Genomic DNA, 27,548 nt, shown 5'->3' with positions numbered 1-27,548 from the left:
CCTAAAGGGTTGCACTGGATTAGGCGGTTGACTCTTAACTGAATGTAAATAGTTCCAGTAAGGGATTTCTTAACCTTGGCCGGCATTCTGAGTGTAGAATAAACACAAATAAGTCACAGACATGCCTACAAATGTCTGAAGATACCAGGAAAGAAATATATATATATATATATATATATATATATATATATATATATATATATATATATATATATATATATATATATATATATATCAATATATTATAATTCATTAACATTAAATGCCTTTCATCATCTTCTTCTTCTTCTTCTTCTTCTTCTTCTTCTTCTTCTTCTTCTTCTTCTTCTTCTTCTTCTTCTTCTTCTCCTTCTTCTTGTTCGGTGTAGGCTAACCCCATGCTATGTCAATAAGCCCCCTTGCCTATTTTCGGTAACTCGTATAGGCCGACTAAACCTGTTATTCCATAAGCCTTATCATTTCTGAAATAATAAAACTACAAAATATTTAATAAAGTGCAACCCACAAACCTAAAACCAACCGAATTAGGTTGTTTAGATTAAAAAATTAATACAAATTAATTAGTCAAATTCGCCGGTTCATCATAGCTATACCACTTAACAATAAACGCACTGATTGAGTCAATTATTAAATTACATTTAATCGTCTCTAGATTATCTTGAACAATAGGAAGGCAGCAACCCCATGTTGAAATTAAAGAGCATGTGATCGAGACAAGTTGTTAGGACATAATTAGGCCTAGCCCCTTTTGTTTATACAGAAAACACTTAAGGATCGCATATGTTATTCGAACGTAAAAGCGCCGTTTATTCAAGTTAAACGTCTACACCAAGTAAAGACTTTTTCTAATTAATCCCAATAAACACAACTAATTTATCGAATTTCAATTTTACTTTGACACGATACACGTATGAAATACACGATGCTGAAATAGATCATGTTCAAGTCTTGGGTATTCGTATTACAGGAATATATGCGGTTCTAAAGAAGGTTTTTTTTAATTGTAAATAGTCTACGGAAAGTTCGTTGTCATTCTTATTGAAACGGATATCTATTCACCAAAAATGTTCTTAAACGGTTACAACAAAAATCTTTGTAAGGTATCTTGAGTTGATGACTGAACGTGTTTGGTAACTGTGGTAAGAGGCAGCAAACAGGACAGCTTAACTGAAATCACTGATGAATAATCTTTGTAATGCTTCGATACGTTGGAATCTTAAAGCTTCTATATGAAATCAAATTCAATTAAATATTACAACCCCATCTATTAATGTCTAATAATCACACAATCAAAATGACATTTGTCCCACATTTTCACACCTACAGAATTATAGAAAAATGATTGAAATTACATTTAAAATATGTTTAAAAGGGACATTTTAATGAGGTGTTGTGAAGTGAATCACAACTTCATTTAAAAAAAAATCCAGGGAAATGACACTCTAACATTAAATGCATTAAACTGTTGATATTAATATCTGCTTAATGTTTATAGACTGTTAGACAGTGATGCTGTAGAATGGTCTCGCTTACATAAAGACAGAGGTTACAGGTTACTGCACGAAATTAGTGGTAATTTCCTGCAATATTTTTGATCCACAGCAAGGCTGAAATTGTCTGTGTACGGGTCACATATCACAACTGCCTCAATCCTGTATAGCTCACTCAGAAGGGAAGAGGCTTCATTGGGTTGGCCAGACTGGTCATGTTTCTAAGACTGTTACCTCACTGTCTCCAGGCATATCAAATATGCATAGAAAAGTCTTCGAAAGAGACCAGTTGATTCCAGTGGATGAGTAATCAAAGCACTGCATTCTGGGCATTCATAGACACACACACACACACACACACACACACACACACACACACACACACACACACACACACACACACACACACATACAGATAGTGAACTGAGTTTAGTAATAGTTAAGAGCATTAATAATTAACTATTAATAATGCCTCGTAACTCTAGGACATTGTGCAGCATGAACCAGATCATCTTGTTTTATTGTGATTTAAGGTAATTTATAATTAATATACGTAACACATGGGCATCTTTTATTGTTCCTTGGTTTTTAAAAGAAATCCTACAGATTTTTTGTTTTTTTCAAATCCTGTGTACATCTTAAGTGATTCAAATAGTTCAAAACTAAACCTATAACTCATTAGACTGAGAAGACAATAGAATGGTCTATTAGCCTGTTGCCCCATCAAACCAAAAAGAGACAAAAAGTGAATGCATATTGCATCCATTAACTGTGCATGAACACTATAGACCCAGGTATTATACAACTCAGACGCCCGGAGGGTTTGACATTTGGTTGACGATGAGCACAGCTCAAATCTGTGAAAGAACAAAGACAGAAAGGTAGGTGATGAGGAGGAGCAAGGCTGCAGGCAGAACACACAGACAGCGATAATGGTGTGGTAGCATGGAAGAAACAAAAGAAATGTGCTTATATCAGACAGTATGAGATGTGTGACAGTGGAGCATAATACAATGCGCTGTATGAAGTTTTGTTCTAATCAAGAACAAAGAAGCGGTAGACACTCAGCCAAGCTGTCGTTGCCAGCTTCTCTTCAGTAAACTGACGGACAACAAAATGCTACACAGAACTAATTTAATCTGTCTGATAATTACTGGGCCAACTCAGTAAAAACTGTGAGTGTACCAAAGGGAAATTCAAAGTGCCTAAAGTAGTAGACTGTACTTATATGACAGCTCTTAAGATTAGATAAACTCAGACCTGTGCTCAGTCCTGTGGCCACTTGCCAGGTTATACTTGCCTGTATAACTCTATAGCAGTAACGAATGCAGAGATGCCAGGGGCAGACAAGAGGTAGAAAGTTGTTTGAGATGTCATGTTTACAGGGAAAATCTGCTAAAAAATAGTGCTGTGACACCGTGTTTCTTCTCCGTACCATCCAGAAGGTAGGAGGCATCTTGCTATCATGGTTTGCCGCCCCGTGCAACGGATGAGCAGTAGGGGCTGATGCCCCGCACAGGAGGGGCAGAGACATGGGCGAGCAGAGCAAGGCTGAGCTCTGATAGACCGCATGCTTTTGTTGTGGAGCTTTATCCATTATTTACCTGTTCTGAAAAACAGCCCACAAGACTACTGCACAGCTGTCATCAAGCAGAAGGGCAGAGCCACAAATTATTCATGATATTTGGAAACAAAAAAGGGAGAAGAATGATAGAAAGAGAAAAGGCGGCATGGTTCACAGGGATGAGAGACTCGTTCACAGGGATGAGTGGGAATGACCCTGTTCACTAGATTAACAGATGAGCATCACTCAGTTTTAATTATAGCATATATGAGTTTGAACGCATACACACCCTTCTACATTACATGGTAAACACTGTCTAATTTATGTCTAATTACTTAAAGACATTTAAAATGAATTACCAAATAAGACTGTAATGAGCATGGCTGGACTGAACTCTAAAGCAAATAAATTAATTTGCTACTCCATTATTAAATACTTGCAAAACCAGACTGCTACCCCCTCCCCCCAAAAAACACCTGAATATTGAAATAAGTAGGTGAAAACAGGAAGAGGAAGAGGAAGAGATTGTCATCAGAACAGTTACCTGGCTCTTATTCTCAGCATGTATAAGTATAATGGTCACCTAATATCCCATCCTAGTCTGACAGGACATTTTAGCCCATACCCCAGGGAGTGCAGGACACTTTTCCAGTCTGCTGCAAGACATCCTGAACACCATGCTCATGCCACATGTGCCTTTGTTTCTAGAACTCTTGTTGTTTTCAGGACAGTTTAATGTTGCAAATCACCCATTGTGGGTGTGGCTGGAATCAAGTGTCTGTGTATGCGTTTCAGATGAAGATTCTGAAAGGCTTGAATAGAGAACAGACCAATGGATGAGCATCAGAGCAGGCAGACAGGCTAAATGTGAGCTGACGTTTTGTTCTCCAGTCTCCAACCCTGAAAGCTTTTCCATTAGCCCCCTCACCAAGGGGCCTTCTGACCCCCACACAGCATTCAGCCTGCACACAGAGTCCCGGCAGGCACCCAGAGAGGGGCTGACAAGCCAGCCTGCTCATCTAAAGACATTTTACCTGCTTCATTTAGCATTACATATCATAGACTCTGTTCAGGTGCTAGCTGTCATACAGTAAAGAAAAGGAAATCCGGTTTGACACTGATTCAACTGAACTGATCATCTCTCTTTATACAAGTTCTAAACTTTAGAATCATTGTTGTGATAAATGGGCTCTTAGTTGTTCCCAATCTCATTTGTATTTAAAATAGGTTTACTTCAAACAGATTAAAAGTGCACGTTTTGGATCAGTAAACCTATTTTAAAGGTTTGATAAAAACATTTTAGCAGTAAAAAATAAAGTGCACCATAAATCTCAAACATGGGCCAAGTGAAATTATTTAAACCAAAAATCTAAAATCATAGGAGCCAAATTAATGTCAATATTTTTTTTAGAAGAACACAGCTAAAATTAAAAGCTCTAAACTGTTTTTCGTTACTGGTTATTCTTCTAATGCTAATCCCCTCTCCCCACAGTATGTCACCAAAATCTAATATTTGGTGTAGTTGTGCTGTGTTTCAGATACATTAGGTAGCAGGTTCTCGCCCTTTAACAGCCAGTATCAAAGCAATGCCCTTCCGTGTCTGTCAGCTTCGATCAAGTCTCCTTAGGGTGTGATTTGTTTGAGGGAAGCACACAGCAACAAAAGAAGACTTCTTAGTGTTACAGTTCTCCATTTGAAGTTATGAATCTTTTTGAAAAACTCCAAAGATCCATTTCACAAATTAAGCTAAGGGTATGGCCATATCATAATAGGAAGGGGAGGTTGGAAGGGAGGGAGAGAGAGAGAAAGAAGGAGAGACAGAATCAGTGGAAGGGCGAGGGAGAATAAGAGAATAAGAGAAGTGATGGTGAAAAAATGATGAAGGATTTATTCTCGGCTATGATAAAAAATTCATGCTAAGGCATTCAAGTAAAGTTCCTTTTGATGTTCTGGCTTAATGAATGTTCATGGAGGTTCAGATGGAGCTTTGCTGACGCCTCAGCTAACATCCGTTTAGGGCTCCACATGGTCGGGTGTCGTGCAGCATCGATCTGATGACAGGCCAGCCTGCACTTCTGCTAAGATCCCTCTCACCCATCTCTCTCTGTCATGAACACACACCTGCTCTGCAGAAAAATAACCCCTCAATGTCACAAACACACTTCCATATTTGCTCACACGTGCACTTAGAGTTCCTTCCCTTGCTGTCTGCCATGATCTGGAGCCCAATGGCGATTAGCCTGTTTTGCTGTGTGAGTTACAGTGGAACAGCTGTGATGTTTTATTGTGTATGTTGTATCCTCTGATGGGTAGCGAGCTATGAACAGAATCGTTCTGTTCATGAAACAAAACAAATCTATATGTAAACAAATGTCGAGTGAGTACTTTTCAAGACTAGCCATTTTTTGTTTTGTTTTTTTTCCTGGGTGAATTGTTATGTTCATTTATACAAATGATGGACTGATCTGGGATCAGGCGTACTGCATTTATTATGTATTTCATTTATAATTATTATGAGAAACTATTAAGAGAGACCCAGTCGTACTGTGACTGGCTGCACTGACCTGTGAGGAGTGGCCACAGACGTGTGCTGCAAGGCTTCTGCGCTCGCGCCCAGACTTCAGTCCAGCGCACGTCCCCTGTTGGCACATGCTGAAACATTTATGATCACAAGAAGAACCCGATCGGCTCGTGTTAGCTCAGAGTTCTTCCAAAACCACACTCCATGCAGTTCAGACACGCATTCACAATGCAGCCAGCAGAGAGGTGAGACAGACAGAGACATTTTAGATTTTAGGGGCAGTAGACTCGTCTTCAAAGGATAGACAATGGTTGTTAAGTCCAGTAAAAAGGATGTATTAGAGCTAGTACTACAACCTTAATTCATTCAGGTTCATGCACTTCTTCAAACACATTAGACTCTGATACACAGTAGTGTTGTGTAGAATAAAAGGCTGTACACAGAGTCACGCCTGGAGGCTCTCAGATCTGACTCATGTGGCACTGAGGTGTCTTTAAGGCATATTTGTCCGGTAGGATACAAATTCTAAGATTTGAGAGGGCCCCCAAACTGCGAAACAGAGGGAGGGGGAGAGACGAAGAAGAGAAAGAAGAAGAAATATAACTAAAAGGCTCTCACTTTGCTAAGAACACAGCAGTCTCTCAACACAGCATGTCTGGATCTCTAAATACCACAGAACAAGTGGACTGGCAAAATTGTTCTAGCAGCCAGTTCGTATGTAACACCCCTACCATGGGGGTCTGCCCACGGACACAGGGCTCCATCATCGGGTAGGCTGCGCTGGGCCTGGGTGCAGTGACATGCGGTGGCGTATTGATCACAGCCGGACACGCTGCCTCTCCTCTGACGACAGGCCATGCACGGAGGCTGACGTTCCCACTCTGCACTTATTGATCGGAAACAAGTCAACACTAGTAATTGCCATCAAAATGCCGATTTACAAAAGGGCGTACAGGTTTCAGCAGGAGTTGTGCTGGCGTGTAAATATGGATCTGTTGTTTCCTCTTTGTGGCCCCAGTGTGCAACCAACCACTGTGTTCAGCCAAGGCTGAAGCCTGTCTGTGTTCCAATTTTTAGCATTCAAGGTACTTTATACTTTAAGGTACTTAAATCTTTATGCCCTTTTTGAAACTGAGCATGATATTTATACTTTATATTGTATAAATATTATATTATTTATACTTTATATTGCGTTCTGTGTTGTAGTAACAAATCATTCAAAACAGGTTAAGAGAAATCTGAGTAATGTTTATGTTGACTGCAGTGAAATTTTGAAATCAAAGGTGTGAATATAGCAGCTGGCAGAGCATGTGAAGCTAGCACAGACCACCCTGAGGGTGGAGACCTTAAACACCACAGTTTTTCCTGACATGCCAACTGTACCCTGAGGAAGGTTTCTGGCAGACAACTTAATTTGTCCAGGAATCCTCTGAAGACCTCAGGGCCCAATCCAGAGCTCAAAACATGGGCGAGAGACTAAACGCTCTTCTCAGCACTCACTTTTGTGGAAATAAATTTGCTTGTGTGTTCACAGAGCTATAAGGTGTAAAACAATTAAATATATCGACCCAGTTAAAAATTTGTTGTATTTGTATTTTATATTTGTTACCTACAACATACTTACAAATTTCAGGCAATGTTAACATATAATGCTCAGTAGTGATGACATGAAAATATTGCAACTATCATATGAATTGATATAAACTATATCACATAGATTCCTCAGTACTTAGACCCACTCTCAGAGGGATAAACCTGAAAGGTCAAGGTGTCTATCAGGTAGTCGGGTTACAGAGGTGTTGTCTTGTTACTGGTGCCTATTAAAAATACATGGTTATATGATAGCAGCGACCTGAGGCAGGCCTGCTACTTAGCACATGCCTTCAGCAAATACCCAACAATAACCAGCTGGATCTGGTGAAAACCGCGTCATTACACACACACACACACACACACACACACACACACAGACACACACACACACACCACTAACAGAACACTTAGAACTGAGAAAGTGTTTCTTGTGCCTTTCTGTGATAATTAAACAAAAAAATCAGTTTGCATTATAATGATCAGAATTCTCACTTCATACTTAATGCTTATATGAATCAATTGTATTTGTAAATCATGTAGTTTATTTGTGCAATAAAACATTAATTTCCATTAATATTAATTCCTGAAATAAACAAGACAACTGCCACACATCTGACATCACCAACCCCGCCCCCCCCAGGGCTACTGTCAGCATTGTCTGTGAGTGAGCCAGCTCTCTCTGTACTCTCAATAAACAGGACAGTCTACTGTCAAAACACAGAACTGGCAGTCTCTGATTAACCAGGAGCAAATCTGAGGCAGACACGCGACCAGTCTGTCCTTCCGTGAGCTGTATTTGCACTGCGCCTTTTGTGGCGGCCTTTCATCACACAGTAATAGACAGAGCAAACCATACAAGCAGCTGCAGTTTAAATCCAAGTGCTCAAACCTCATCCTTCTCCATACACCTGAAATCAGGGTCTTCTGTGCATATATCATACAGGAAGTCAAACAAGGGATCCCTATCATGTTACCTACATTGAAGAAATGCTGGATTAAAGGCTTTGTGATAACAGACTTACGCACATGTGCTCCACAACCGAGCAATCTCAGATGCCTTTTCATTATTTCCATGGCATGACATGTTTAAATAACCACTGCCTCCATGTAAGTGCTATCTGTCTGGCAAGACTATTGTGAGTCAGTGTCCACTGTATGATCAGTAATGCTACCAGGTATTGCATTAGTATAGTCTGTTAGTTCAGTTAATCCAGCTCAAAAAGCAGAATTAATTAACGAAAAAATATATAAATAAACCCAAGAAAGGACAACAAACTAATTAACACCAAGATATTTTCAAGTGATTCTTGTCTAGAGGATTAGAGAACTGTCCTGTCAGATTGCTTTGGTTTAATTCCATTAGCATTCATCCAAGCAAAAGGCTTAATAAGAGATTTACAACAGCTCCTGACAGATTGCTCTGTTCTGCTGTCCTTTCGTACACATCGGACACTCCAACCTTCTTTTGTTTATATATCATTGCTAATGGCTCTGTGCTCATAGGCAGAGATCTCTAATATATGATCTGGACCTGACTGAGGACATTTGTGGAAACAGGTCCCGACAGGACTGATGCTCAGCAATGGCTGCACATCAGCTGGATGACATTATTCAGAGACGGGTGAGTGGATATGAATTTATTCAACAAAAAAAAGGAAGAGAGAGTACTGAAATAAGTCAGTGGAAGTATATGAACACAAGAATCATGTCTTTGTGTTCATAAAATGTAACATTAACACCTTTAGATTAGAATCATACTATGTGTAGTTGGTGTCTCTAGAAGTGTAATGTGCTAACAGAAAGTCACAGAAATTTCAGTTTGTCACGTGCTAAATACAGCAAGATACGTTTCCATATGAAACAAAAAAACTGCAAAAAAACTGACCCTGTTTCTTTAAGAGAGTGACTGAAGAAAAAGTTTTAAAACCAGAAGATCTTGAACTCTTGATCAATATTGGTCAAACCTGCATTGCTCAAGGTGACAATTCACAACTGCTGGACTTCATCAAAGAAGAGAAAAAACAGGTGAATATTAACGTGCACACATATGCCATTCTACATGCAATGCTGACTTGCTCACCACAGAATTAATCTTTTAAAAAAGTTTTTAATGATTATTTGTTTTTGAAAGAGTTTGACATTACTTAACTGCCATGTTTCATTATGATGTCTAAGAAAATATATGTTAGGAAAAAAATGAAAAAAAGAATTTCTGCCCATTTCAGGACCCATGAGGCAAACAATTACCACAACATGGTCACAACTCTGGTCTCTTTTTTGTGACATTATTCCTTTCCCCATGGCATGTGGGGGGACAGTGTGAGCAGCTGTCTCTACAAAACCATCACTTTGCTGTAATTCCTAACTGACTGGCCTCTTCACCCTTGGGCCTGCGAATGCAGCTTGGTGGAAACCCAGTCAGTTCTCGCTTCACTGCTAACCTGCTGAAGCAGGTCTCCATTAAGTGCCCTGGCTTCTCCCACTCCCTGCGATTTTCCTTCCCTCATGCACACAGAGTCTCGGGAGCATGTGGGTAGTGTTTGTCTTAAACCAGAGGCTAAAACGGCACCAAGGCAAAGAGTTTGGAAAGACTGATTTCCAAAAATGAAATCTAAGTTTATTAATGCCAGTGAACTGGGAATCATGGCCTGCTGTGCATGTACAAAAGGAAGTGAAATTAGAGTGGCTACATACAGATTGAGTGAAAACAAAAATCTCTGCGTAGGGTGTAATAAACCACCTAAACCACAGTCATCAAAGTGCCTAGAGAAGTATATAAGAAACTGGCATACCAAGCCGCGTGTACGTCATAATTTCTAGGACATAGTGAGGTCACTGGGAAGTGGTCTCCTAGTATCATTGATTGAAGAGGTGATGGGGAAAGAAAGGGACCCTGCTCACTGTCAGTCTGTTATCACCCTCCTGGAGCGGGTACATGCTGAACAGATGATCCAACATGGATTTATAGTGATGTGTCACATTTAGTCATATTTGGCACATGCTACTGAATATTTGCCATTTTCAGACCTGCAACGCTGGTGACACCCTTGACATTCTGCTTAAAAGCAGAATATCAAGTAAAGGATGCTGATCCAGACAACATGACTTTTCTCATGCAGCAAATTCAGGTAATGAAGTTTGTCAGAAATGGTGCTTCAGTTGCCTTTAATACATATAATTAATTGACATGCCCTTCATAAGAACTTTAAGCATGTAAACAATAGATACGTTTCTCAGAAGGATTAGTAGACTGTAAAACTACTGCAACTGTTAGAGAAAGATGCCAAGTGCTTACCACTCTCCACCACTTATCAATGATCTCAGCTTTTCTATCCATAATAGCACAAAGGCAAAACCGTAATACATAATACATACATCCTCACTCACTATAAATCAGGTGTGAATGAAGTTGTTAGTCACAGGCATGTCTGGGAATTCCAGACTGTTGCCACCCCCTACTGTCTTTATAAGTAATTACAGCACTTTACAGCGCTTTAAATGTCTCCTGTTTGCTTCTCCATTCAGTGTTCCTGACACTGGGTGATACAAAGGCCCCCTCGTTAGGCCTGGCCCTAGAAGCTCTGCAGAAACTGCCAGTGCCATGCTCACACAAACAGGAACAGGAAGATAGGTACGGGCTTGGCCGCTGCTGCACTGCGCTGATGACCTTTGTGCAACTATTTGTACAGGAAGTTAAACGTCAAGATGCAAAAAGTCCAGTGTCAACCACCTTTGATGCAAGGCTTAGGTGTGTGCTTCTCAAATTGTAGGTTTAGTTTCCTCAACTCTGTTAATACAGATAGTTATTATGTTACCTTTATGATAAAAAAAAAAGCTTGGAGATGTAGTGAGTTATCTTACGCTTACTACTTTCAGTTCAATTACCTCTGATTTACTACTAGTTCTACAAGTTACTTCTTTTCAATTTTGATTACAATATTGTATGCTTTGGTATACAGCGGCATGGTGAGCCTGAGGGAACCTCTACTAGAAGCCCAGTTTGACAGGGAGGATGAGACATCACAAAGCTTCGTCCTCTGGAGTTTTGCGACAGAAATACTGGTGAGCTATGACACTGTGCAAACCTTGAGACCATGAGCAGAGGCTGTACAGCCCTGGTAAAGGTGCTTTCTACATTTGTGATTCTCCTTCAAGGTAATTCTATCAGACATCCAGGAGACTCTGCCCCAGCTCCTGTTCTACCTTCATTTGGGAAGGAAAGAAGATATGAGAGTTGTGAAACATGATGGCAGCTACCCGATTGAATCAAGGACTTGTCTGGCTTACTTGCTCTTTGTTCAGTTAATTGCCATGGAAGTGTTCCCCTCGGTTTTTAGGCAGGTTGCATTATCAAATCTCATCTTCAGCCAAGACAACTTTTGGTCTCATAAGTTTTAAAAGAACAGTTTAAACACTTCCACACAGGATGTTGGAAACACTAGAAAATGAAAAAAAAAAAAGAATGCATATTTAGTTAAGCTATTTGACACATAGGCAATGTAGCTAAATGATTTTGACATTGCATTCTAACATTGTGTTTCATGTTCCAATTTTCTTTTCAGTCCTGCATTTGTCCTGTAGTGTAATATGGAATACATCAATGTTTTACTGAGTAGGTATGTCAAAAAACCTGTGATATAATGACCTCAGAGTACATAAGATGATGAGTTTGCAACTTGATTTGCCAGTGATTTTCTGTTTTTTCAAAGAAAGGATGAATCATGGATACTGAAAGGCCTGGTAAGAGGATATCTCCAATACCAACAAAAATTACAAACAGAAACCTAGTACACCATTTGAGTAGTAATATTGAGTGTATTCCACAACTAACATTATTTCTGTATTTTAAGCACTTGTATGTTAAAAGCTTGGAGAGTCTTGTAGACAATAGCATCTCAGTAGAGCTGCTGAATATGAAGCCAGTTCACAGTGTTCTACAAGTAAGACACATGAATGAGCTGCACTACCACTGTATAAAAACATAGTTTGTTAAAGGGTATTCCAAGATTGCAATGAATGATCTATTTTTGGACATGCTACTAAAATATTAAGTACATCTAGTAGTTTCCAAGACGTTAAATACTTTCTTAGGTTACATGGTGTGATAATGTCTTTCATTTTATGTACCAATGCAGAAAATAGTTAAAATTATGACAGAGTGCCCTATCCAGCATTTGGTAAGTTTGGTGGAATTATTACTTATTCCAACAAGACTGGTTACTGTAAGCAGACCAATTGGTTATATGATTCTAATGATACTTCATTGCTTTTGCAGAAGGCCAAAGCAATTATGTTGTTTAAGCTTTTCATAGAGAAACTCAATGGGGAGGCCAAGCATAAATGTTTCATGTATAGTTGTGAGGTTCTCAGGAATGTGAAACAAGTCACATAATGGCAAATATATTCTTTATATACTTTCTCACATTGAAAGTAATAAAACCTTTTGTACATTTACATAGTTGTAATTAAATCTAAAATGAAATCTAGCTAAATAGCTTACAATAGGGTGTTAATTGTGACTAAAGGTACTCTTGGCTTATGAATATTCTCAGGTGTGTGATAAAAACCAGTCAACATACAGGAGTTGAAAGTTTCATCCTTAAAAACATCCAAAATCATCTGGTGCACTCAAGCAAGGTCATTTATTCCTATGCTATATACTGACTTAAATAACATTACGCAGATTGAGTAGTCTCTTTTGGTTACTGCTGGTGGCAATGCTTGTAACAAGTGGAAAGGGAAGCAAATATAGCACTTCTGCTTTGTCTGTAATATTACTGGACTTGTATCTGTAGTCAGAACACAAAGATAGATGGTCTGAGGGGACACTACTAATATCACTCCCGAGGCAGACTGTGAGTCTACCCCAAGGCCCCGAGATGGACCTACTGATGGACATGTAGGACAGTTTTATTCTCTGTTTTCATATATGTTGCTCGTCATTATTTCCAGTCATTCTTGTGGTATACCTCAAATGAAAAGCTTAATATACCACTGAAATGGTGGCTTCTCGAATGGAATTTCATCCATGGGGATGTGATGATGAGTGTTGAGTAAATGTGGTTTTTATTTGAGAATTTTGAGAATTTATCAGGATGATACTGAGCAAAGATAATTGTGCCCATGTTAAAAGTGCCTTTAAATGCTTTAAAGGTGACTTGGTATAGAAGCAATAATTGTTGGAGTGAAAAGTTATGGCAACTGATTTACCTTTCATAAATGGTATGTAGCTAGACAGGTTAGTGTGTTTCCTGTCATGCCACACACTAGACTAGTACTAGGCTTGGTTCTTACAATTAATATGTTAACATTAATAGCTGCATTACCAGGTCATTTATTAGGAGAGCCAAATGAGTGCAGAGGTAGTGGAGTGAAGTTAGCTAGTACATGTTATCTGCTCTTCGCTTTTAGAATGTTGGATGTGGATAAAGTGATGTTGTGAGAACTGAGCTGTCTGAAAATATTTGTAGTTATTCAGTGTGTTATGTCTTTATACTGACTGCAAACAATCATTGTCACATTTCTAATATCACATATATAACCTTTTCTCTTTTATCCATTTCATTACTTATACAGAATGCCAAAGAAAGATAAGACAACACCTTAAAAGATCCCGAAGGGAAAAGCAACTAGAAGATAAAGTCCAATACTGTTAGATTGACCAAATAACTCTGAAGAACAAACTTTAGTAGATGTGCTTATCAATTAGATCCATCTAGACAACATACATTGTAATCCAAGTCTGACCACCCACTCCACATATGCCATCTGCCTCTGAGAGATGAGCGATGTTTTATTAACATGATATCAGCGAGCCCTGAAAATAATTTATTGATGAGTGTAGTCTAGAAAAATAGCCATGATCCCTCAGCACAAAGCATATGGCAGACAGGTCTCTGCTTAGAGGCAGATCTTATGTCATTCCTAAATAATACCAACTTGAGTGATTGACACAGCTCGAAATATTAAGTCTCTGATTAATTACTTAATCCTTTTATCTGTACTGTGCAACATAAACTGATTTCAGCATATTTATTTGCCAGCTCTGAAAATGAAAATACCAAGTAAATAGACACAGAAAAATAAGAATAAATGAACTGCTGAAAAAAATAGTTTAAATCAAACACAAAGACTGAGAACTGAAACTGACATTTATATTAGGCACATTGAAACTATATTGTATTTTGCTGAAATGTATTTCAATACTTTTTTCACTTTTCATTTAGGGTTATGATATCGCTAAACCTTCTGAGATATCTACTTATCAAAGAGAAAAGGAACTTGGTAAGACTATTACACAAAAATACCTCAATAAAGACTTTCAGTGAATAAGTTCTAGTCATCTGATGACCAATCTTATTGTTTTCAGACAGGTGGACAGGCCTTTGCAACATTGCAGAGAACTACATAAAGACATTGTGTGTGTATCTCAGCATGTCAAAGTCATACTATGGGTCAGCGTTAAAGAAACTACATGACACCAAAAAGATTATGGCAAAAGGTAAGAGAATCTCAACTGAGTTAAATACAAATATCAGTAGCTGCAGGAAGAACAGCCAGTAGACAGCGGCTAATATTGTCTACGACTTTAAATTAAATTCTTGACATTTAAATGTGACATTTAAATAATATGATGTCATTGTGCTGTGTAGCTGTATGGCTGTAAAGTTCAAGATTTCCAGAGGTGTAATGTGATAGTTTTGTGCAGTGAATTAACATTTGTGCTGCCTGTACATACTACATGAGGCAACCTAAAATGTAGAATGATTAAAATATCTACTCATTAATGTTGTTTCAGTGAATTTGTTTTTTCTTCAGTCTAATCTGTTCTACATTTTTTAGAGTATCTTGGGAAATTTGTCTTTTGTCAAGTGCTTTCCAAAGATTTCCCTTCAGAATTGAAAGACGTCAGTGAAAAAATCAATCAAGCATATGATTAGGAGAAATGAAAGTCAAGCCAAATGCCACCTGAAGCACAAGAAAAGGTAAATTCATCTCTAGTAACATTAATGAAGTAAATATAGCATTTAGTTGTGTTTGATAATCTCAAACAGAAAAAATCCACCATACTTGTAATTGGCAGGTTCTACAATGTGTGCTTATTACATATGACCTGATGGAAAGCCTTGTGGTTCGAATTGAGGAGATCAAAGAGGAGCAACTCTAAAGTGAACCATAACGGGGTTTTTTGTTGTTGTTTTCTGTTATTTCTTGTCTAGTAAAACTTCTTAGAACATCTATGAAGGTTCTGCAGTCATCCAGGTCACTAAATTCAACCCCATTTCACCACAGTGTAAAAGTAGTACGTCAAGGTAGCTGGACCTGTGTTGTAATCTTACAGACACCTATCCTCATTACATTGGGCTGCATTTATATTGTACTGCTCCTCTTGTGTTTCACACCCGTTTACACCGTCAGACTTTCATGTGACCTTAATGGCTTCCATGACATCTTAGAAGAGAATCACCTACAGTGAGTTTCTCACCACTCAGTTTAATGAATTAAGCCTTTCAATTGATTTGTGAAACATAAAAAAAAAACAAACACACAAAAAAATGTATGTGTGAAAAGCAATTCCAGTCACCTTTACTGCTACCAGAAAGTTGTTATACCACCGTAATGTATGATGTGTGACAGTGTTTTTATATGTTTAGACACACTAGGTATTTTTTCACTGGTTTTGTTAAAAATTAAATTTGATAAATGAGGTAATCATAAATGGTCTAGAAAAAACTCATGATTCTGAAAACCCAGAGGACGGCACAGGTACGTATTAATTTATTGAATTGATGTTAACAGAAAAATATCTTAGGTGCAGGAAGAACAGACAGTAGATTGCATCTAATGTTGACCAGGGCTAAGGTAATTTGTTGAGAAGTAGGCCATCAGATAAAATTGACATTTAAATAATATGATGGATGACATTGTGGTATGTAGTTGCGTGACTGTATAGTTCAGGATTTCCAGAGATGGAATGTGTCAGCTTCATATAGTGAATTAATGTTTGTGCTGCTTGTATGTTTTTTATATTTGACACAGGACTCTGAGAGTATATATTTATATGCAATAAAACTGATTTATTCAAAAACATCTTAAAATACAGATGATAGCTTAAAGTATGCTCAGGGTTGTGGTATCTCTAGATCTTCTTTGGTTGACTGGTCTGACAGTAGCTGCATGTCATGTAGTAATTCCCAAACTGAGCTCAATTCAATGACATGAGCTCGGGCTAAAGACAACCTATCCCATAAACTGTCTATGTGGGGTTTACTGGTGGCCTGCAACGAACATCTGCTCTAAGACCTTTTAATAATACTAGCATAAAAACATGACAAATGTACACCTCTGTTCTATGAACTGAGTAAAGGACAGTACAACTTAATAAGCAATACTAAGGAATCATAGTAAAAATGAAATAACATGTTAAACTCAAACTCAATGTGAGGAAAGCATTTTTAGAACTTACTTTAGCAATGGTTAGCATTGCCTTCACAATGTCTCCAGTACTATGGACAGGTAAGACTTTAAGGTTACTTCCAAAGAATCTGGTAGAAAGATCAAAACATGACATGTGTATAATATGTGAAAACGCTTATGCCTTTTAAAGACATAAGAAAAACCTTCTCATTTGCTACTATGCAATATTCTATACATCTTAAGACACTTGCACTTGAGCCTACTGCTGTAGGGGATTTCTACAGTGGAATGTTTCAGTAGCATAACTGACATCACATGCACCTGTTGTGCACAGCAGATACAGCCTCCCATTCTCTTATTCCATATACTGGGGACTGAAGCAGAAGAAAGCAGTTTCTGTGGATCTGCACAAATCTTTCAATTCTATCAAATAATTCTTTATTCTGAGCCTTCTCAGGGAACTCATCTGGGGCGATCAACATAAAGGCCGTTCCTGCACAGAAGATAAAGTAAAGATCTGAACCTCCGGTTAATCGACACCTATTATGCTTTTGGCAAAAGGCATTTAGCTTAGTATACTTATCTCATTCATACAAGGCAGCTGAGACACATTATACTATCATCAGTAACAGCTAACATAAAAGAGTTTTTAGTATGTTTAATAAAAGTGTCAAATCAACAGCTAATATTTCAAAGCTCATCATTCCTGTTTAAATGCAGGAAGACAAGAGTGCACACTGTTATTTATTACAGACGCAATTAGCTGAAGCCGCACTCGCCTGACAGAGGAAACACGAAGGCACCGCGTTCAACACCGTCTGAGAGGCGAATTCGGTGTTGCTGGGCTAAAAGCATCCGCAAAGTTTCATTATTCTGCAAAGGCATGCCATATCAAAATTAACGATTTTCTTAGCGTTAACGGTGACGGAAATTTTAAAGAGCTGGTAATGGTAATGCTAGGTTAGATAAAAAATAGACAACACTGACAGCTAACCTAGGTTAACACTAGCTAGCTAACGGACCAAATATGTCGTAAAAACAGAAAACAAAAACGGATAACTCTATATGCAGGCTAACGACCTGTAGAGAAGTGCTGACAATAACAGTTGTTTTCCATGAAATCAGACTATTGCTTGCCATTTAAACGTCTCTAAAAGCTACCCACGTACACCACTAATTGGTTAACTAGGTGAATAAATGAATAACTAGCAAGCTAACGCTAACTACGCACGCGCTAATAATTAAACGGCTTAGCCGTGGCGTTTTATTTTCCTGCATCTGACAGTTTAGTATGCAATCAAGATGTGCCAACAGCAGTAGGGGTTAAAACATTATTTTAATACTATAAAAGATAAGATCGCACTAGCACCAAAACGATCATTCGAGGAAACTCGTAAGAACATCCCAAACTAGGACATGCCTTTCCTGAGTAGTTACAATGGAGTCGGCCAAGTGGTTGCTATGGTATCCCAGGTGACTGCAATAACATTGGGTGGTGCTATGCTATTACTAGGTGGTTGCTAACCGGTTGCTAGAGTGATAGTCACAACAACAACAACAACAACAACAATAATAATAATAAATTAATAAATAAATAAAACACAACAGTGAATGCTCAATCACTAAATTAAAATATACTAAACAAAGTGTACTCCGGTGTTGATGGCTGTTTCTCTTATCCCCAGAACTCACAACAATCACGCCATCTGGCGGTGGATAAGAAATATTCGCTATTTGAGAACCTTTTAAATGATCTAATTATTGGACCCATGTTAAAGCATTCGACTAAACATAACATGCATACTCTTATTCAATAATTAATTTCCACCGAGACGTTTACGTCTTCATCCACAATATTTCGGTCGCGGAAGTGTCACGACCATGACCCCGGTTGCAGTTGCCGAGGGTCCGTTAGTATCCCACAGTGCCACCGCTGCTCGCCAGTCCCTGCGGCTGCTCAGTGGTCTGTGTGTGCACTGGATGATGGCTGCGTCGAAACCCGTCGACCCCGACTCCGGGAGCGCTCTCCCCCGGTGGCAGCTGGCCCTCCTGGTCGGGGCTCCCCTTGCGCTCGGAATTGGAGCCGCGTACCTGTGGAGCAGAAGTCGTGCCAAGGAGAAGCGAAGTAAAGGCGACGGAGAGAGGAAAACCCCCGAAGGCAGCGCCAGCCCAGTCCAGGGCCAGCACGGTGCGACCAACCCCGAGCAGGACGACATGGTAACCCGCCTGCGAGAATCGAGCAGCGCCCGCACGCCTCTTTTGGGTTCATTTGGGACGGTTGTCTGTAGGTCGATGACAGATTTATCCGCGTCTTGTCACGGTTAATGTCGGCCGTGGCGTGCCAGTCAAGGACACACTGCCGGGCTAGTCCGAGCTCGCTGGTTAGCTGGATGTTTGAGCTTTAGCCACGGCGCTGTACTGTTAAAACAGCTTGAAAATATATCAGTGATAGACTCAAAGGTGTTTAACCCTCCCTTATAGGAATGTTCCCTAACTGGGGGGTTAAATGTTCGTCAAAACATTTCATTTTCTGGCTCTGCTTCTACCCCAGGATGGCTAAAGCTAGCTAGCTGGTGGGTAGCTAATTAGCTGGATGGCTAAGCTAAGATAAGCTAAGCTAAGCTAAGATAAGCTAAGACACGGGGGCGGGTGGTTAGCCTCACAGGTTGCAGAAAAACTAAAAGGTTTTCAAGGCTTTCGACGTTTGGCACATTTTTGCATCTTTCGTCAAAACCGCTAGCTAGATAAGTTGGTTTGTGTTTTGCTGATACGTGATACGTTAATGTAGCGGGCACAGCTGAATTGACAGCCGTTCAGCTATTCTGTTCCCACTTCACAGGGTTCTCCAGCATGTCGAGATATGTTCCGCTTATTTATTAAAACCAGGCTGATGTGAATAACAAATGTCCAGGAAAGGTGAATGGAGGGGGGGGGGGGTGTTACCTAGGCACAAATACTCTGGTTTATGCCTCCATTCTTCAACTTATTGACGTGCCATGGTGGCGTTAAATGAATACACGAATTGGTCTTCAAAGGTGAAGCCATTTGGCTGACATTCAAGTCCACGATGCTTAAAGACATTTAAACAGTGCGTAGTGTATATTCTGGTTGTTTTTTTTTTCTGAGGTTTGTTAATAAGTCGGAACAGGATCAATGCAGCAGCAAAAGCCTTGAGAAAGGTAACAGCATTGCGAGCTTTCCAGTCACCAACTGTCATTTTAAGTTTGCAGTGTCAAGTAACTGCTTGTTGTTTACACGCCCATTGGTCGAAACCTAATTTGTACGGATAGTCTGTGTTCTTTAAAAAAAGACGGTATTATAATTTATTGCCGTAGCAATAGTGTATCCTCATATTGCTCACCCCTGTCTTAAAATGGATCTATACTTGTCGGATTTGGCCTGCTATCTGTGTCTGTTCACTTTCATAATAGTCAACAAGTGTGAAAGCAGTCTATGGCACAGGTCATCCTTTCCTACACTATAGGCAACATTTTCATTTAATTTAAAAGTGAATAAGTGATGACCTTATCCCTACTATAAACTATTTTTAAAGCTACATGTGTGCTCCAGCTTGTATCTGGGTATAGTTGGCTAAAGGTTTTGAATTGTACATTTGAGTGCTTGGTTTTAGCCCTCCAAAATGTGATCTGTGGATCAGAATTCATTGTTGTGCATAATCTGCGGCATCAGAAAGCAATTCTTGCATGGTTGTTATTCCTTTCTCCCAAGTTTTGAACTTGATTTGATAACATATTCCCACAATAGTCAAACTGAAAGAAAAAGTAAATATGGCACGGGTGGGTATGTCTTTAAAAGCGTCATCATATTGTGTAGACATTAGATGATACCAATATTTATCTCAGACTATGTCATGCATCATATTGTGAAAGTAATCTGTAGCGTAGGCATAGCTAGTTTCGCATTATGTAATTGGCTTTGTATTTGGCTACTGAGATCAACTATTAAATGTCACTGGGTATAGACAGGTCTACCATAGTGCAGGGCTGTCATAAAGCTCACAACACTCTGTGCTATGTAATGCATCTCACATTCTTATAAAGGCGTTAAACTCTAGGCATTAATGAAGAACTAACTCTAAGGAACATTTCACCAAGGCCTGCAGCCTCTGAGACAGGGTGGTGTGGGCTTTACCTCCTCCCCTTTACACTCACTCACACTCAGATGCAAATGTCAATGTTTTAGGTGTTTAATTGTTGTTTTTAATGTTTCAAGTAATTCAGGGAGAAGGTGAATAGAATCTTACAGTGTTGCTGCACAGTTATTCTATTTTAATGTCTAGATCTCAGTACATTTTAATTACTGGCTTTCATACCGAAAATCTGATTTTTCTTTTTCCATTGTGGTACAAGATAATGAATAAAAAGCAAACACGTTGTAGTGTCATATAAAATTGATTTTGTGATTATTTTGTGGGCAGTTTTAGTACTTAGAACACTTCCTTACTGAAGTGTGTTCTAGAGGGTTACTCTCAGTATTTTGTCTAAGTTCATGCACGCACCATGGTATGGGGCTTAGTGTCTTAACTCTGCCCACTAATCTGCTCCCTCACTGAATGCTCATTGGCTACATCCAGTGCAGATAAACAAATTCACAAATGCCATGTGATATATCTTCATATGTGTTATATGCATGTTAGTAACTATGTTTAAATGTATATTAATTTTCCACCATGCAGAGCCCTCTAGATAGGGCCCAGGCTGCCAAGAACAGGGGCAATAAGTACTTCAAGGCAGGCAAGTATGAACAAGCCATCCAGTGCTACACAGAGGCCATCAGCCTGTGCCCCAAAGAGCAGAAGAGTGACCTGTCCACCTTCTACCAGAACAGAGCCGCCGCGTTTGAGCAGCAGGTCGGTTCTGCCACCCCATGGCTTGCCTGTAGATTGTTGGTGCTGTGTCTGGAAGCTCCCTCAAGATGGCCGAGGGCTGTGTTTTACTGTTTGTGTCTGCAGTCAAAATGGACAGAGGTGGTAGAGGACTGCTCCCTGGCTGTCGAGATGAACCCGCGCTACGTCAAAGCCCTCTTCAGACGTGCCAAGGCCCAGGAAAGACTGGACAACAAGAAGGAGTGCCTAGAAGGTGGGAGTCCTAGACCGAGTCACCTAGAGTTCACCATCAGACAGACTCGCTTACAGTGTCGAACCCAAATTTTACCAAGAAGGTGCTGTTGTGGTGTCCCTTAAACAATAATTAGCAAAAATAGACATCAGTAAGCAAGAAAGATGCATCAAAACAAGTGCCATAATGTATACAAAAACAAATCTTTGGGAAATGTCTAGGCAAATTTAGTCTTTCAGTAATCTGAGCATATTTCTATCTGCAGATGTGACAGCTGTATGTATCCTCGAGGCCTTCCAGAACCAACAAAGCATGCTCCTGGCTGATAAAGTGCTGAAACAGCTGGGTAAAGAGAAGGCCAAAGAAAAATACAAGGTTAGAGCATGACACATGGAACATGAAGAGTTTCTTCTCTCTCCCATCTTCGTGTGTACATTCTCTGGTATACTTGCTCAGACTTGGACTGGATTTTTCTGTGCAGAGCCGTGAGCCTCTCATGCCATCTCCTCAGTTCATCAAATCCTATTTTAGCTCCTTCACTGATGACATCATCTCCCAACCCCTTCAGAAGGGGGAGAAGAAGGATGAGGACAAGGATAAAGAGGGCGAGAGTGCTGAGGTCACGGAGAGGTCAGAGGTCATGATGTACCAGGGATAGGGTATGGGGTGTGCTGGTGGGATAGTGAATGTCATTATTATAAATGTTATTCTAATTGGTCTTAGGGGTGGGGGTGTTTTTAATAGCATTCCTTACTCTGTGATTTCACTCTCTGAAAAGTAAATAAGTGTACATTAAAATTCGCTTGTAAGATTCGGTGGATGTTTCTCAGCAAAGTTTTTGGCCAAATAATTTTTGCCAAGTGCTTTAAGGCATTTATTTAATCTTGTTTAATGCCTTGCCACTCTCAGGCATCGGGCTTTACAAAAGTTTAAACTTACAAGAAAAACCTATTGGTGCCTGTTTCCTTGACCCAACTTAAACCTAAGTGTACACTAAAAATAATTTGTAAGAATTTAATTCCTGATTGTCGACAGAATTTGCCTGCAGAGTTTGCTGTCCACTGCTTTTTTTTTTTTTTTTTAATTCCTGGCCTCCAGCAAAGGAAAGTTCTCCTGTAAATATAGTTTCTTTTTCTGTGCATTTCTAGAAAATGTCTTTCACCCCTTTCAGAAAGCCACACAGTCATGTGTATGCTGTCTATCATCATATTTAATTTTGGTGTTGCATGTGCAGTATTACACTGATGCCTGTATAACAAATGGAGTTCCACAGGATGTTCTGAATGCCCTGTGTGTGCTTTATAACCCCTTTGTGTTTGCAGCTCGGGCTATTTGAAGGCCAAGCAGTACATGGAGGAGGAGAATTACGACAAGATCATCAGTGAGTGCACGAAGGAGATCGAGTCGAAGGGCAGGTACTCAGCAGAGGCTCTTCTGCTCAGAGCCACCTTCTATCTGCTCATCGGCAATGCCACGGCTGCCCAGCCTGATCTGGACCGAGTCATTAACATGCAGGATGCCAACGTCAAGGTAAGGGCAAAATCCTGTGTGTGTGTGTGTGTGTGTGTGTGTGTGTGTGTGTGTATAATATAATATATAATATTTCACTAAGCTTAGTTATTTCTGTCTGATTTTTACAGCCAGCAAAGGTCTAGACTATATTTAGATTACTGTGGCTTGTGGTAAAGTGCTGGTGTGTGTGTGTGTGTGTGTGGGGACCTGCGTGCTTGCTGACCTGTTGCAGCTGCGGGCAAACGCTCTGATCAAGCGCGGCAGCATGTACATGCAGCAGCAGCTACCCCAGCTCTCCACCCAAGACTTCAACATGGCTGCTGAAATCGACTGTCGCAACGCGGACGTGTACCACCACAGGGGACAGGTGAAGCTGCCGGCTCATCCTGCCTGCCCCTTCCCTTCCCCCTGCTCAGCATCTGCCCATTAGCGCTGTTATTCTCCCTGTTGTACTCCCTGACTCGCTCATTTTGTTCCCCTGTTCCCTTGCCACAATGGCATAATTTGATTTGACCTATCTTGGGCATCTGGATTTACCTTACTTTCGTTAGTGCTTTTATTTTACACAGTGAATGAGGCCAGTACTCACTGATTTAATAAAGGACCACAATAGTTTTAAACGTAATTGTTGTAATTTTTAAAGACACTTTAATGTTTATTTTTAATTCTCAAATTATGACTACCACCAACTCTTTGCTGCATCGTCTATTGTGGCCATCTGTTCTAAATGAATCTGCTAGTGGGGACAGTTGTGTAGACCATGGTCATTTTTATAACCGCTTTTGTGTTGGTAGCTCAGTGGTTAAGTTACTTGACTTTTAATCAGAAGGTTGCTGGTTCAAGCCACACCACTGCCTCAATTAATGCTCAGTTGCTCAAGTTGTCATAATTGTAAGTCGCTTTGGATAAAAGCGTCCGCTAAATGCCATAAATGTAATGTGTTGTACCTCTTGTATCTCAGGGTTATTTATGGTATAACTACTCTCTTTGCATGTAAACAGGAATGCTTATTCAGTATTACTTTCATGCAATGTTCATTCAATATTAACTTGTTGCCGAAACTCCATAATCAAAAATCAATGTGCCTGGCTCAAAAATGAGAGAGTATATATTCAGAATGTCCTAAACAGAACTGGTTTTTCATGCACTGTAACTTTCAGCTCTTCTTTCAGCTAGAAGTAATAACTTTCAGCTCTTCTTGGCTCTCAGCTGAAGATCCTTCTGGACCAGGTAGAAGAGGCAGTGGCAGATTTTGACGAATGCATTCTGCTCAAGCCAGACTCTGCCCTAGCTCAGGCCCAGAAGTGTTTTGCTCTGGTGAGTACCAGCAGAGGGCACTGTTGTGCATCTGAAACTTTGTTTTAAATGTTGTGTTATCATTGTCTATACAGAGAATTACCAAAAAAGACAGAAAAAGATATAAAATTCACAATAAAATATAAAACATACTGCACTTAAGTCTTTTCTTACTTCTCATAGATATTGTCCTTCAAATCCAAACAAAGTAGACAAATTAAGTGGGTTTCTGTTTAGATTAAATACAATATCTTTTGTGTTTGCACTCCAGTATAGGCAGGCATATACTGGAAATAACCCATCCCAGGTGCAGACAGCCATGACCGGCTTCGAGGACGTTATCAAGAAGTTTCCAAAGTGTGCAGAGGGCTATGCTCTTTATGCACAGGTATACACCATGATATTGTTTCACACACGTTCTGTTGGTTACAATACATTGCCATGTTTCTAGGGTAATGTATGTTGAAATGAATAATTTAATGGGTTTTTTTTTTCTTCTGTATCTTGTTTTCTCTTTCTGGCATCTGGGTAGGCACTGACAGACCAGCAGCAGTTTGGGAAGGCAGATGAGATGTATGACAAGTGTATTGAACTAGAGCCTGACAATGCTACAACATATGTACATAAAGGGTTAGTTTTCAACCATCTGGGTAACCACAGATTGCTGCATTATACAAATACCTTAATAATCACCAAGTGTGTGTGTGTGTGTGTGTGTGTGTGTGTGTGTGTGTGTGTGTGTGTGTGTGTGTGTACACAAGCAGACTTCTGCAGCTCCAGTGGAAGCAGGACCTGGACTTAGGACTGGATCTCATTAGCAGAGCCATCGAGATTGACAACAAATGTGACTTTGCCTATGAAACTATGGGAACCATTGAAGTCCAAAGGTCTGTGCTTTAGCTAAAGTGTTAGAGGACTTCCCTTAATTAGCACTGTCTTCTATATAGCACTGAGCATGAAATCTGTTTACACACACAGTTGTGTAATGTATCACTACCCAAAATTTTATCTCCCGTAGAATTGCCTTACATAGTTAATACTTGAAAAGAAGACAATGAGTTTACTGAGGTCTGGCTTGTCTTTGTTCTTCCTTCAGAGGCAACCTTGATAAGGCCATCGACATGTTCAACAAGGCCATAAACCTGGCCAAATCTGAGATGGAGATGGCCCATCTGTACTCACTCTGTGATGCTGCCTATGCTCAGACAGAGGTGGCCCGGAAGTACGGGCTCAAGCCCCCGACGCTGTAGCTCCCCGGGCCCTGGTCATCTACGGGGCTCCTGCATATCCTCTAATGTCTAGGTTGTTTTATCTTGTCTACGATGTTGAATCATTATTGAGAGGGAGAAAGAGTAATGCAATTACATTTGTCACATTTGATTAGAGTAATGGTGAGGGAGGTGTGAGGGTCACAACACATGTAAGTGAGCCTGAGGAGGGGTTGAGAGAGATGACGATGGGAACCAAAATTAATACAGCTCATGGCTTTACTGCCTCTGGCAAATCAGCAATGGTTTAGGCCATACACCACCACCAGACACTTTGCATGGCCCAGAATAACATCACCCTTCATAAAAGCAGGCATATATTCCTGTTTAGCTTCCCTTGTTATGTTGTATGTCCTTTGTTAATCTTTATTGATTATAACACTCATTTTCCCCAAGATATATTGAATAAACATTTATCAATAATTTGAAACAAATGAATTTGATAGCTTTATCTTTTGAGTTTTTTTCCCCCTGGAGACAATAAAATATTTTCACTGATCTCCATGCGCACACAGTTGGAAGAAAATTGTTGACTTGATCTGGACTTGTTGCTGTGATGTTCTAGGATGTTATCTACAGTTCCTCCCTCTGTCACATCGATATTGTAGGACTTGGATATTTACTTCATTGATTTGTGAGTGCAGAATAAGGTCTTGTACATGAGCTATATAGACTGTGTTAGAAGACTGTCAGTGTTATTTTGATTGTCTGGAAATATGTTTGGTGAAGAGTTTTGGGCCATACAGTAATTTCATTTTTCTTATCCATATATCTTTCATTTGTTTTATTTTTCCTTTCGGTTCTTATTTGGGGACTATCAGGTTTTTTTTTTCTTTTTGTACTCTGTACAGCTTGTGTGAGATTTCTCTTTATAAATAAATATTAATAAGACACTTCTGCAGTAATTCTAAACTAGTGTAATGCCGTCCAGCCAGTTGCTTTGGTACAGGAACATCTGAAAATGCTATCTTGTTTTTAGATCAGCACGTTTTAGGGTAGGGTTAATAACTTGCATTGTTCTGAGTCAGAAGAGAGGAAAATGAAAAGCCAAACTATAGTAAAGTGATTTCACTGGAATTCTAAGTATGAAAACACCTGAATGATAAGGTACCATCTGAAATCCTTGTATCTAAAGATATAAGGCAGGCTTTTGTGCAGAAGCAACAAAGATGCAGTAAAAGAAATTCCCGCTGTTGCCTATTGCTATATTTCACCGATTTTTTAATTTTTTTATTTTTTTTTTTTAATTAAGGTTTTTTATTTTACTTATTTATTTATTTTTTTATTTTGTGAAATTTTTATTTGGAGGAAGTTTGTTCCATGCTAACATTATGGCTGATACAGCTTATCATTGTCAGATGAAAAATAGTTTCCAATCATAACAGGTGATAACATGATAAGGCAGCATGTACCGTTCCTGCTAGTATGTTTGTGTAATACCTTTGTAGAGTTCTTTTAATGAATTGCTTCAATTCTACAGCCTTAAAGTTGAATGTCAAATGGATAACGGATGTCCTCAGTCTATCATATGTTTAAGATGTCAAGGGCTTTCACACATTTCCTTACAGCTGTAAAATGTTATTCATATTTCAAAAGAAAATATATACCTCTTGTTTGATGGTTCATGTCAGTCCACCACCTTAAAATATTTTACAAGCATGATGGTGTTACTAAATTAAGGAGGAATGGCATTACACATATCTGCTACTATTTTGGCTACAGTATTGGTTTTTATAAACCCCCCGCCCCCAACAAAATCAAGCAGTTTTGAGGTAAATTCATTTCAAGTACAAAAGTGGTTTGAGTAAA

The 27,548-nt window shown here is 39.4% G+C and overlaps 3 protein-coding genes across 3 annotated transcripts; 2 read left to right on the top strand and 1 right to left on the bottom strand.

Annotated features, from left to right (window-relative positions):
- The first annotated feature begins 8,750 nt into the window (after positions 1-8,750).
- glmnb (glomulin, FKBP associated protein b) lies at positions 8,751-16,169 on the top strand. The gene is given in 20 exon segments (XM_027007746.2): positions 8,751-8,789; positions 9,068-9,193; positions 9,989-10,099; positions 10,194-10,245; positions 10,694-10,934; positions 11,128-11,230; positions 11,324-11,505; positions 11,731-11,784; positions 11,878-11,908; positions 12,019-12,108; positions 12,304-12,345; positions 12,444-12,517; positions 12,721-12,805; positions 12,964-13,067; positions 13,580-13,598; positions 14,395-14,452; positions 14,538-14,669; positions 15,011-15,096; positions 15,133-15,153; positions 15,252-16,169. Coding segments are annotated over 20 exon segments (1,734 nt in total). The 3' UTR covers positions 15,336-16,169.
- A 121-nt stretch (positions 16,170-16,290) lies between these two features.
- On the bottom strand, positions 16,291-18,386 carry LOC113575914 (uncharacterized protein C1orf146 homolog). The gene is made up of 5 exons (XM_027007745.2): positions 17,666-18,386; positions 17,365-17,458; positions 16,907-17,078; positions 16,635-16,713; positions 16,291-16,446 (listed from the first exon to the last, which is right to left on the bottom strand). The coding sequence occupies exons 1-5, from the start codon at positions 17,723-17,725 to the stop codon at positions 16,291-16,293; spliced, it is 561 nt and encodes a 186-aa protein (XP_026863546.2). The 5' UTR covers positions 17,726-18,386.
- A 139-nt stretch (positions 18,387-18,525) lies between these two features.
- On the top strand, positions 18,526-27,362 carry tomm70a (translocase of outer mitochondrial membrane 70 homolog A (S. cerevisiae)). Its single transcript, XM_027007726.2, has 12 exons — positions 18,526-18,802; positions 21,282-21,455; positions 21,558-21,684; positions 21,929-22,038; positions 22,145-22,293; positions 22,986-23,193; positions 23,408-23,542; positions 24,385-24,492; positions 24,743-24,859; positions 25,004-25,101; positions 25,236-25,358; positions 25,568-27,362. The coding sequence occupies exons 1-12, from the start codon at positions 18,566-18,568 to the stop codon at positions 25,719-25,721; spliced, it is 1,740 nt and encodes a 579-aa protein (XP_026863527.1). The 5' UTR covers positions 18,526-18,565; the 3' UTR covers positions 25,722-27,362.
- The last annotated feature ends 186 nt before the right edge of the window (positions 27,363-27,548 follow it).

The sequence above is a fragment of the Electrophorus electricus genome, chromosome 3 (assembly GCF_013358815.1).
Source record: "Electrophorus electricus isolate fEleEle1 chromosome 3, fEleEle1.pri, whole genome shotgun sequence".
In the NCBI taxonomy this organism is placed as follows: domain Eukaryota; kingdom Metazoa; phylum Chordata; class Actinopteri; order Gymnotiformes; family Gymnotidae; genus Electrophorus; species Electrophorus electricus.
Note: the sequence above shows the minus strand (reverse complement) of the source record. Positions and strands in the feature narration are given on the sequence as shown.